This window comes from Colossoma macropomum, unplaced genomic scaffold (assembly GCF_904425465.1).
Source record: "Colossoma macropomum unplaced genomic scaffold, Colossoma_macropomum, whole genome shotgun sequence".
Classification (NCBI taxonomy): domain Eukaryota; kingdom Metazoa; phylum Chordata; class Actinopteri; order Characiformes; family Serrasalmidae; genus Colossoma; species Colossoma macropomum.
This window is the reverse complement of record NW_023494805.1, coordinates 27,120,037-27,132,749: the sequence shown is the minus strand read 5'-3', so window position 1 is coordinate 27,132,749 and position 12,713 is coordinate 27,120,037. Positions and strand designations below refer to the sequence as shown.

The window sequence follows — 12,713 nt, the reverse complement described above, 5'->3', positions numbered from 1 at the left end:
GTTGGGCCTTAGATTCAACAGGGCTGCCAGCAATCAAGCCAGGCTGTGTTAAGTTGGCTGAATCTCATTATCAGTTAGATTTGGTTAATTGGCTGCTCGAGCGGCTAAGGAGGTGATTATTTTTTCACATGAGTGATTTTGGTGTTAAAAATTAAATAATAATTTAATACATCTAAAATGTGTAATGTGTTTAATCAGGTTGCCTTTATCAAATATTATATTTTGTGAAAAGATCTGAAACCACTCACCCTGACAAATATGCAATAATATGGGTAATGAGGAAGGTGCTTATACCTTTTCATTACTCTGTATGTTGAATATTACTGTATATAAAATAACAAAAATGGTATTAAATAATTGATTGTACAGAGTGGAGCTTCAGTAAGAATCAGTCAGGTAGGGCTGGTAATTAAAGCTAATTCATCTTTCTTTCCTATCTCTTGCAGTGCTCCATTTTATAAGATCATGGTTCCTACTGTGGATACAGTGCGGTATAATTTCCTAGTGAAGTCTCTGGTCTGTGGACAGTACCCAGTGTTGCTGACCGGACCCGTGGGCACAGGGAAAACGTCTGTGGCTCAGAGTGTCCTACAGGGGCTGGACTCAGCCAAATGGACCATGCTCATCATCAATATGTCCTCTCAGGTATCAGCTGGTATTCACTATATTTCAGAACTCTGCCCAAAGATTTGCCTTCCATTCACTCTCATTCATCACTCACTCATCCTTTTATCTCCAAGTAAGTAACTGAGTGTAGATTTACACATTTCTCCACTTGCAGTTTAGCACTTTGACTGTGCAGGAACAGTTGAGCTTAAAAGTGTGGCATTTGCATTTACATTTATGGCATTGTCAGATTTTCTTATCCAGAGCTGCAAAGAATCAGCATCAGGCTTTGTTGGCCAAGTATGTTTATACATAAAAAGAATTTGTCTTTGTAGCTCACAGTTACCCAGTTACACTGTAACTGACAATTTAGAAGCAAGTTTTAGACTTGTACAGTAACAAAGACATCAATTCCTGAGTTCTACCACACATATAGTAACACAGACATCTATCCCTGAGTTTTACCACACATACAGTAACACAGACATCCATACCTGAGTTCTACCACACATACAGTAACACAGACATCTATCCCTGAGTTCTACACACATACAGTAACACAGACATCTATACCTGAGTTCTACCACACATACAGTAACACAGACATCCATACCTGAGTTCTACCACACATACAGTAACACAGACATCTATCCCTGAGTTCTACCACACATACAGTAACACAGACATCTATCCCTGAGTTCTACCACACATACAGTAACACAGACATCTATCCCTGAGTTCTACCACACATACAGTAACACAGACATCTATCCCTGAGTTCTACCACACATACAGTAACACAGACATCTATCCCTGAGTTCTACCACACATACAGTAACACAGACATCTACTGAGTTTTACCACATACAGTAACACAGATCCATACGAGTTTTACCACACATACAGTAACACAGACATCTATACCAGAGTTCTACCACACATACAGTAACACAGACATCTATCCCTGAGTTCTACCACACATACAGTAACACAGACATCTATCCCTGAGTTCTACCACACATACAGTAACACAGACATCTATCCCTGAGTTCTACCACACATACAGTAACACAGACATCTATCCCTGAGTTCTACCACACATACAGTAACACAGACATCCATACCTGAGTTCTACCACACATACAGTAACACAGACATCTATACCAGAGTTCTACCACACATACAGTAACACAGACATCCATACCTGAGTTCTACCACACATACAGTAACACAGACATCCATACCTGAGTTCTACCACACCATCACAGTAACACAGACATCTATACCTGAGTTCTACCACACATACAGTAACACAGACATCTATACCAGAGTTCTACCACACATACAGTAACACAGACATCCATACCTGAGTTCTACCACACATACAGTAACACAGACATCCATACCTGAGTTCTACCACACATACAGTAACACAGACATCTATACCAGAGTTCTACCACACATACAGTAACACAGACATCGGTGCCTGAGTTCTACCACTCATACACACTGTTACACACATACAGAAATACAAACAAAAACAGTGTTTAAAGTAGCGCAGCAGTGCTGCTCATGAGTGTAATGGCATGAGGAAAGAAACTTTCTGGATTCTCGTTGTTTTAACTGTTATTTGTCTGAAGCATCTGCCTAAGTGGAGGAACTGAAATAGGTGATGGGTAGGAGAGTGTAGCATTAGAAGTCTTGCCCAAGGACTCTTATTTGTAAAGTGTGGTGTGCTTGCCAGGATGCGGAATTGAATCCCAGTCGGAGACCGATACATGACTGTAAATTTGGAGTTAGTTTGCATGATTGTGTTAGACCTGTGCAACTTCACAGGAAGGAAGCTGGGAATACATTTTAGATTTATCCAGAATGATGAACAGAGCTGTAGATGATTGCTAGGAAATTTGTATAACATTAAAAATGAACATACAATGAAATTAATCAAGAATGCCTTATGTTTCAAAAGTGATGCTGAAATCTTGGGGCTGATAGCTTATTGTAAAATAGATAACCTACTGTACATAGATAATTACAGTATATTATTATTCATTTAATACTGAATATGGAAATGTTGAATAATATGTCCAGAATATTTTTTGTTGTCTATCATATTTATCTCTATGTAAAAAAATAAAAGATGATTAATATACCAAGTGGAAAATATGCCAATCTGTGGCCTCAAGACCTACTGTGTACCATGTATTTTTCCTGTCTCATGACAGCTTTGACCTGTGTCGTGTTGACTCAGAGATGGACCTGTAGTTTTGAAGAGTAGTGTATGTCAAATTGGACTGTTCCACACTCAATCAACTATTACCGCCCTCCGCTCCAGGAGCTGCAATTAGCTGAGTCAGCTGCTGTTTTCAGCCTGAGCTGAAATGAACAGCACTTACTGCAGCCTGCATGCTGAAAGCACTCCCTATCATCACTGCTATCATCATCAATATGAGCTATCATCATCATTCATCATTATTATAAACCCTACCCTTATGCTTTTTTTCTCTGTTCTTTCTTTTGCTCCTCTTCTACTTTTTCCTGTTTTCTCTCTTACATTACTGTCTTAGACCACCTCAAACAATGTGCAGGAGATTATAGAGTCTAGAGTGGAGAAGCGCACAAAAGGTGTGTATGTGCCGATTGGAGGGAAGAGCATGGTAACTTTTCTGGATGATCTGAACATGCCCGCCATGGACGACTTTGGCTCTCAGCCTCCTCTGGAGCTACTTCGACTCTGGATTGATTATGGCTTCTGGTACGACCGGCAGAAGCAGACCCTGAAGTGTGTCAAGGTAAGAGGATATAGGCTGTGTCTTTGTTTATGTGTATATGTACTGTACACGTAACAGTGCATGTCATTCGTTTTTCAGTTATTCAGTTATTCGTTTTTCAGGAGATATTTCTGGGAAGGTTAGATGGAAAATAATCCTCTTGCATAAGGAAGCAGCAAGTCAAGCGAACAAGTTAAAAAATTGGAGTTTCCAAAACTGGAGTTCAAAAAATGATTAAAAGATACAGAGAATATGGAACTCCAATCAAGAAAATCAAGCTTCACACTTGTTTCAGATCTGAAAAACAATCCACAGCTATTCCTGTTTATCCTTCCACCGTAAAAAGACAACTCAACATGATGGGTCTGAAAGGATGGGTAGCTGTCAAGAATCTGTTACTGAGCAAAGGGAATAGACCAAGAAGGAGAAAATATACAAACAAACAGCGAAGCTGCTGGTGTTCACAGAACAATTGACTATCCACCCCAGTCCAGACCTCAACATTACTGAATGTGTTTGGGATTACTGGAATTGTGAGAAGCAGAAAATGCAACCAACTGGAAAAATGTCCCTGCAGATTTTTTTGAAAAATTGAAAGCAAGTCTCCTGAAAGGAACAGAAGTCGTAATAAAGGCAGAGGAGGGACACGCTAAATGCTGAAAAATATTATATATATGGTAATATATATATTTAGTTGTTGAGGCTTCTTGACCCTGAAAAGTGAAAAACTTACATAATGTGCATAATGGCTATTTTGACTGGGAATTGAATAAATTAAGGGTAGTCTCTGACTTTTGCACAGTACTGTATGTCTAGAGAAAGAAAGACAGCACACATATGAAATGGGGCCTGCAGACTGTGCATGGCTTTGAGTGTCATGCATTATCATTGTTCATTTATTTGCTTCTAAACGTGCACCTTTTGACAAAGAAATTGATTTTGGTTTAGATGGCTTTGATGCTGGAATACAACAGAAGAGTAATTTGGCTGAGAGTCTTCAATAATTGGATTGGAAATTATTTTTTTATAAAATACATTTCCTGACTCCCTCTGCTCTCTTTCACTGTGCTTTCTCAGGACATGTTTCTGCTTGCCTCCATGGGGCCTCCTGGTGGAGGGAGGACTCACATATCAGGCCGCCTGCAGAGCCGCTTCAATCTCATCAACATGACTTTCCCTACGGTGAGTGGGCCACAGCATGGAGTTTCACCCTGGGTCTCTGAGAAAGCAGCCATTCAATGTCTGTTCTGCTGCAATGTGTGTAGTTTGTTTTTGCATTAAACACAAATAACTTGCTCTTGTTCATCCAAAAAAACTATGCACATTTCACCCATTAATCCTAACAGAAAATGTATTAATATATGATATATGTATTGTGATTGGATCCTAGTGTCCTAGTCTCAGCTGCTCCTTTGTTGAAATCATATGTTCTTCTCATTATCATTCTCCATGTCCCTTGCTCTGGCAGAATTACAATGAAGATGATGATAATGATAAGAGTAGCAACACTGGAGGCTCTCTGATTTGGCAGAATGCATAAAAAGCCTGCTGCCCGACTGATTGCTGCTCAGTGCTGATTTTCTCCTATAATCTGCAATCTGAATGCTCTTTCAATCTGCCCCCCCACCCCCAAAACAACACATCCTGTTCAACATGTGTTTCCATCTACACATCTCCAGCATCTCCAGTTTGTCCCTCTGGCTTACTGTGATCTGTCGCCATCATATAGTTTTTTTTTTTTACTCTTTCAATTCTTTTGCTTTGTGTCTCTTGTCCCTTTTTAATCATTATGTACAGTTTTCAATTTTTTGTCCCTCTTTCACCCTTCTCTTATTCCTCCATCATAAACTGAGTTGCCAGTTATTAGGTATTGCCTTGAACCTACACATATTGGCATTTTTACCAGGTACACAAACTATAAACAGCATGTGCACTTTGTAGGTTTACAATTGAAGGGTTTCATTCCAAAATACATTATAGACCACTTACAAGAAATTTATTTTTGTCATAATATACATTGATAGGAGTGGGCTTTACACGTACAAGAAATATCAATTTTAGTATGATTAATATCACCTTTATCACCTTTATTACAGAAATAAAAATCCTTTTTTTCCTTTAAATGTCAGCTGTTTTTTCTGTTCAGAAACTCATTATATCGAATTTGTTATAAATGGATATACAGCATTTTGGAATGAAACTCCTCAATTACTGACTGAAGCCCATATGTTTCTATGCATAATTTATCAGCCATCCTCTACTCTGTCCACTGATGGAAAGGTACCATATTTGGACTACTGCTGACCAGCAGTGGTGTCAAAATGGTGTCAAGTTGGTCAACAAAGCAATGACAGTGGTGTGGTAGAAGTATTTATGCATTTACATTTATACATTTGGCTTTTATCCAGATTTATCCAATTTAATCAATACAGCTTGCTTTGTTGGTATGTGTGCTATTACACAAAGTAGAGATGCTGAGGTTTTAAAACACTATCACCAACCAAAAATATCCAGCTACCAGTGGTCATGTGGTCAGTTTGACTGATGAAAGGCTTGATGATTACTAACAAACTGTGGATAAGGATGAGTTGTAGTCTGTAACTGTACACCTGTAAGGAAGGTGTGTCTAATACAATAAAACTATTAATAAGTGTACACACTGTTTAAAAAATATAGTTGTACCAAAACCACATACACTACCATGCCACTTTAATGTTGCTGTCACTGCTATGCTGAGATTGGGAAAACAACCAATACATATCTGCTCCTTTAGTGATCCTTTTCCATTAATGAATGTGGTTGACGGTAACTGACAAGTTCTTTGGCAACAAATGGAGTCACTAATTAAATTCAAAGTGCCTGATAAAATGCCCAATAAGTATAGATACAAGGTTGCAGTATCAAATAAAACTTTTTTCACTTTTTTTTTTTTTTAACGTTACTCTGTTTTCTCTGGTAACCTTATTGTTTGATTTTATGCGGCCCCCCCAACCCTGCCACCACAACCCCCTTTTTCTGTAGGAGTCTCAGATTAAGCGTATCTATGGTACAATGATAAACCAGAAGCTTCAGGAATTTGAGGAGGAGGTGAAGCCCATAGGAGGTGTTCTGACACAGGCCACGCTGGAGCTGTACTATGCCATCACCGCCCGCTTTTTACCCACTCCTGCCAAAATACACTACCTCTTCAACCTCAGAGACATCTCCAAGGTGATGTACTCACAGTCTACACATGTTCACATACACACACACACACATCTTATTACTATTTCATATAACCGAAATAGCTTTAAATATTTTGAACCTATTCCTGAGAGCCCTTTATGATCACTTTGGTTAATCAAGTACCATGTCTGAGCAAGGTCTATTGTGGTCTTGTGTTCTACTCATGTGAAACCCTTTATATTGTCTTCTTTTTTTATTTCTCCCTCCTTCTGCAGGTGTTCCAAGGCCTGCTACGATCTCACAGGGACTTCCATGACACCAAACAGAGCATCACACGCCTTTGGATACACGAGTGCTTCAGGTAGTTATGCCAGAAAGACACACATACGCACATATTTGAACACTAGGTTGACTTCTCTTTGTGTTTGTGAAGGGTGTTCTCAGACCGGCTGGTGGACCAGGCTGATATGGAAGCATTTGTGGCACTGTTAGCAGAGAAACTGGGCTCTCTGTTTGATCTCACCTACCATAGCATCTGTCCCAACAAACAGCCTCCTATATTTGGTATGCATTTACCCTACTTAGGAGAGCAATGCATGAAAGAATGCCTTTATAATTTTTATATTTCTTGAGTGTACAGTACTGCACAAAAGTCTTAGGGATCTGAGAAAATCTGTACATTTGTTATGTTGTGATATGTTAGCTTAACCATTTCCAAACCTCTCCTTGAAGAAGCCCAGTTACCTGTTACCTATTTTAGCAAATCAGTCCCTTCTAACCAACATGTTAATAAAGTTTTTAAAAACAAAAGAATCTTGTTACGCTTGATTGAATTTATGTTTATTGAACTTATTTTAATTTTATCTAATTCTTTACAGAAAACATACTTACTGCAGAAGTAAATAGGTTTAAACAAATTTCTTGGCTGCTTAAGACTTTTACACAGTACTGTATATGAAAGTTACTGTTGTATCCACTGAACAAACAAAAATTAGTTTAGATGCAGCTCCTGTTTTATTTTTGAGAAGTGTGCAAAGCTAGTCTTAGTTCTGTTTCAGTTGTTTTTTTTCTGTTTATAGGGGACTTCCTGAAGGAGCCACATGTCTATGAGGACCTGCTGGACTTTAAATCTCTGAAAAGCTTTATGGAGTCTCAGTTGGAGGACTACAACCTCACACCTGGAGTTGTCCCCATGAGCCTGGTGCTCTTCAGAGATGCTATTGAGCATGGTCAGCTCACAGCTGCGTCACAATTCCCATTAGCCAGCACACAGTAGCAGAGATATCCTGCAGTCCAGTGCTTGCTTACATTGCAGCTTCTGCAATATGTTCAGTTACACTGAAACTTCTGTATTTGAAAAAGTGCTAATTGTGTGATCTTCTGAGCAACGAACACAGCTTCTAAAGTACAAACAAAATCACGAATCCCCAATTCTATAATCATTTAGGCTAAGACTACAACAGTATGCAGCCAGGCTACACTGGAACGCCCACACTCCAGTGTGCAAAATGAGCTTAGAGTCCCATGTTACCATGAATAATTACTTCTTCCCGCTATAGAGGATGCAATTACATTACAACGCCCCATAGGAGGGTTAACAATTATGCATCCTGTCCCACAACACACACAGCAAGCCACTGAATTAAGCTGCGTATCAGACACCACAATATAACATTAGACACATCACATAGCTCAGTGCATACAATTAAGCAAATCACATGCACTTAACTTAATGACACACTGCTCTAATATGTGGTACTGATTTATTATGAAATTAGTCACAGTGACATGTTGAGCATGGCTGTATGTTAATGAGTTATTGTGGTTTTGCAGTAATTGTTTGTGTTAGCATGTTCGGCCTATTGCATGTGTGAGTGTATTAATATCTGCTCTTTCAGTGACACGGGTGGTGCGTGTGATCAGTCAGCCGAGGGGTAATATGCTTTTGGTGGGGATTGGCGGTTCTGGTAGGCAGAGTCTCTCCAGGCTGGCCGCCTACATCTGTGAATACCAGGTCTTTCAAGTGGAGGTCACCAAGCAGTATCGCAAGCAGGAGTTCAGAGAGGGTAAGACCCTGTATTTTATCCAGAAGAAATCACAAAGCTATTCTGCTGTGCCTTGAAAATAATAATTAGGAGCGAGCAATATAATGATATGTTATCATCATTACAAACATGGGGACTTGAGTTGGCGAGTTGCACTTAAGTGGCATACTTTCCGATTCTCAAATTGACTGGGACTAGTCCTTGGACTCTAGACTTAGGACTCATTAAATTTTAGCCTGAGATAAAACAATATGAGCAAAATGTAACACGGTAAATAATTTTTTTTGTGTGTCTTTACCTGTTCGTTTTGCTACAATTATGCAGTCATTTACTGCCTACAACATTCAGCCTGATAAACATAACCAGATAGCAACAAATGTGGTGAGGAGCTTTTGAATTTTATAAGACAAAACATCCAAAAATGGTTACTGTACTTGACATAGTATGTTAGTTTGACCAATGGCCTAATCTAGCAAAGTTTAATAGGTTTGTTTTAACTACTTACAGATAACTTCTAAACAATAAAGATTAGAGGTTTATTGATTGATTATGAATGATGATGAATAGACCAAACAAAATGCTCCAGAATTACTGAAATAAAATGATTACATTAGCTTATATTAAAAGTTAAGAATGTTTTTGCCTTCTTCTGTAAAGTTACTGTTTTGGAGATACGTGTTTTGCTTTGGACAGTGATATATGATAATAAAAGTAAAATGAACAGAGCAAGACTAACTTTTTCTTTGACCTATTCTAGTGTACAAACATACAGCCATGGCCATCTCAGACAGAAGGCTGTACAGTTGTATGCAAAAGTTTGAATGCACCTGTCAAAGTTCATGTTTTGTTGATTTTCAAGTAAGTGAACACATCCTCTACAGAGCAAACTTAAATATGCTGTTTTTTTATGCACATTTTTTTTTTGCGCAGAAAAGTTTTTGTGCACAATTTCGATTTATTTGTAGAATTTAACATTTATTAGAAAAAAATAAAACATAAAATATAAAATGTGCCGTAACTATTGCACAGGCCTCATTTTATGTGGTATTTATTTTTTTTCCAATATGTTAGATTCAGCAAGAAGACCTCAGTTGTGCAGGAGTGTGTTCTCTGTAGAGGATGTGTACCAATGTGTGCAAATCAACAAAATGTGTAATTTACCCAGGAGTGCCCAAACTTTCACATACGACTGTAACTCAGACCATAAATAGGCTGTAGAACTCAGTGTGCATTTCAGTGCATTCTGAGTAATTAATATAGCAGGTTTACATTAATTGCTAATTACAATTTGAAATTTTACAATTTGAGTTCAAAATATAGTTTATAAATAAAGACTCAGGACTCAATTCTGACACATTCATAAAGTGACTTGTAAACATTTTTGCATTATCAGGATACATCCTGTCATAACACACTTCATTTGTAGTGGGAGTTGTCAGTACTTATTAACACTAAGCAAATCATGAAATAAGATACTATAAAAAGGCAGTTTTAGACCAATTACAGAGAGCCTATAAACAACAAGCAGTGTATAGTAACTGCATTATTTTGTTTTAACATGTAGCTGTTTGGATATCAGCCAGTTTGCTATTGTCTTTTTTTATTAATTTATTTTTACCACCTTTAGATTTTTCCTCTTGTTCTTCCTTCAAAACGTTTGCAGACCTCAGAGAAGCTAAAAATTGCATTGCATGATATTATTGTGAAATATTTTGCCATGAAGACTAAACCTTAAAATAATTGTCACTTTCCTGTGAGTGCCTGTTCGTATTGATCATTTATGTGTGATAAATGGGCTAAAGGTCTTCCAGCGTGGTGCAGTTACATTTCTGTCTGTTCTACTGATGAAGTATTCCTGACCTTTAAAGTCAACAAATGTTATGAAGAGTACAAAAAAACGTTTTTGCATAACTTAGAGTTAATGAATGTTCTTATGTTGATCTTTTTTAACAGAATCAATGTAATTGCTCTTTCTCATGCAGACATTAAGAAGTTGTACAGGCTGACTGGAGTGGACAACAAGCCCACTGTTTTCCTGTTTAATGACACTCAGATCGTGGACGAGTCCTTCTTGGAGGACATCAACAACATCCTCAGCTCAGGAGAGGTTCCAAACCTCTACAAGCCGGATGAGTTTGAAGAGGTCTGTCTACAACTGATTAGGAACATGAGTGTGCTAGTGCGTGTATGTGATCTTTGACAGTGCTGTTATATTTCAATTGGGCAGGTCCAGAGTGCTCTCTCCGACTCTGCCAGGAAGGACAATGTTCTGGAGACAGCAGATGCCATGTTTAACTACCTGATAGAGCGTGTGAGAAACAACCTTCACATAGTGCTGTGCGTGAGTCCTGTAGGAGACCCCTTCAGGTACTTCAGACCCTTCACCAGCACCAGACTATGCATTCAGCCAGTCCCATAAACTAAAGTGACCAGAATCCAGAGCTGCCACTCTACATCCATGACTTACTGTGAACTATTAAAATGCACAGAATTTCACCATGTAGCCAAACGTTAGATACTTTTCATCAGCTGTGTTGTGCTGAATTCCACCTTCCATGTAGAATCCAGATCACTGTCGCATGCATGCACGTCTCACAGGCATGTGAATAGTAGATTAAATAGACAATTTCTATTTTAACCATATATCTATAATCATATGCCTGCATGAGGTACACAACAATAGTCTAAAATGGCTTCAGCGTGAACAGTGAAGTTTCATTTCTTTTTTTATAGATATGCTGTGTCCTAAACCACACTGACAACTCTGTGAGAACTCAGTAAAGAAATGAATGCAGTTTGAGCGGGTTGAGGGAAATTTTGGGGATGTATTTACAGAAAAGATTTGATTGTTGATTGACTAAAATGTCTAATCGCTGTTTACGCAAAACCTACTCTTCATTAGAACATAAAACACTTTGATGAACATGAAGCTGGAGGTTAGAAAATATATTCCAAAGCATTAGTTGTAAATAGGGGTGGGCAATATGATGATACCTAATGTCATTGTGATAAATTAGGTCACATTTTGTCACAGTATGCTTTTCTGAGCATATTGTGGATATTGTCAGTACTTGAAACATTGCAGTGAAATACTGAATAAAAATCTTTGTATTTATAGTTTTTGAAAGTATTTTTAAATGTGTCTGTACTGCTTTTGTCTGTGCCAGCTTATCAAACCTATGCATGCTGTGTTTTGAGAAAATCTGTTAAAGTAGCATATTTTTGCCATATTACCCACCCCTAGATGTAAATACATTTTCTCCCAAACCTTTGCAGCTAATCATTCATACTTTCTTTGAGTAGAGACAGTTAACAGCGAGAAAATTAAAATTTCAAAAGAAAGCAGTGTACTTTTTTATGAGCTTCATGACTAAATAGACTACATCTTGTCAGCATGTGCTAATTAGCTTAGTGCTTACTGAAAAGCACCACAGAGCTCACCTGTGATGATGATAGTAGCAAAAATGTTTTGTGCAGTTGAGAGTTGGGTCATGGCTGTAGTTCAGCCACTGAAAGCTAAATTTAGAGAGAATTTGGAGAGAGCCCTCTGGCCATCTTATTATTTCATTTGTTACAGAATTTCACAGTGCAAAAACTCACTCCACACATAGACATTCAGTTCCTCTGAGACTGGTAGAGCTAGCCTCTCACAAAGTGAAAGCAATTTACTGAGCCAGACATAGAACAACTCCAAGCTCACCTGTCACCCTGAGATCTACATCAATAGTCAGTCTGAGTACCATGACCTTCCATTCTGATCTCCTCACTACTTACTGTCTTAACCTGGGTTTTGTCTTCATCAGAAGCTCTCTCTTTGTCTGTCTCTCTCACTCTTTCTCGCATGCTCTCTCTCTCTCTCTCTCTCTTTCTCTCTCTCACTGTGATTATGCATCTGATAGTTTGAGTAGCATACAAATATGCCTGCAAATTGTTCTCTAATCAGCCCTTTGCATCCCTTGTCAGCGGAACGAGGTGCCACGTGTCAGGTGACCCTTGGGCCATATCTAATTAAAGCAGCTGAATCAGACTGTGGGCTTACTCTGATTGGCCTTACTCGTAATTGGTGGATTTATTGCCATGGTAGCGCTTTAATGGCCGCGATTGGCCCAAAGGGCAGCATAATTGT

The 12,713-nt window shown here is 38.5% G+C and overlaps 1 protein-coding gene across 1 annotated transcript in view; it reads left to right on the top strand.

Moving 5' to 3' along the window:
- Positions 1–12,713, top strand: part of dnah2 (dynein, axonemal, heavy chain 2) — a 211,978-nt gene that overhangs the window by 149,707 nt on the left and 49,558 nt on the right. Inside the window, exons 49-58 of the mRNA XM_036596629.1 lie at positions 447–645; positions 3,174–3,398; positions 4,455–4,559; positions 6,399–6,587; positions 6,818–6,903; positions 6,976–7,106; positions 7,622–7,771; positions 8,441–8,608; positions 10,570–10,730; positions 10,815–10,954. Coding sequence (XP_036452522.1) covers positions 447–645; positions 3,174–3,398; positions 4,455–4,559; positions 6,399–6,587; positions 6,818–6,903; positions 6,976–7,106; positions 7,622–7,771; positions 8,441–8,608; positions 10,570–10,730; positions 10,815–10,954 — 1,554 coding nt within the window. The remainder of the gene's footprint in view (positions 1–446; positions 646–3,173; positions 3,399–4,454; positions 4,560–6,398; positions 6,588–6,817; positions 6,904–6,975; positions 7,107–7,621; positions 7,772–8,440; positions 8,609–10,569; positions 10,731–10,814; positions 10,955–12,713) is intronic.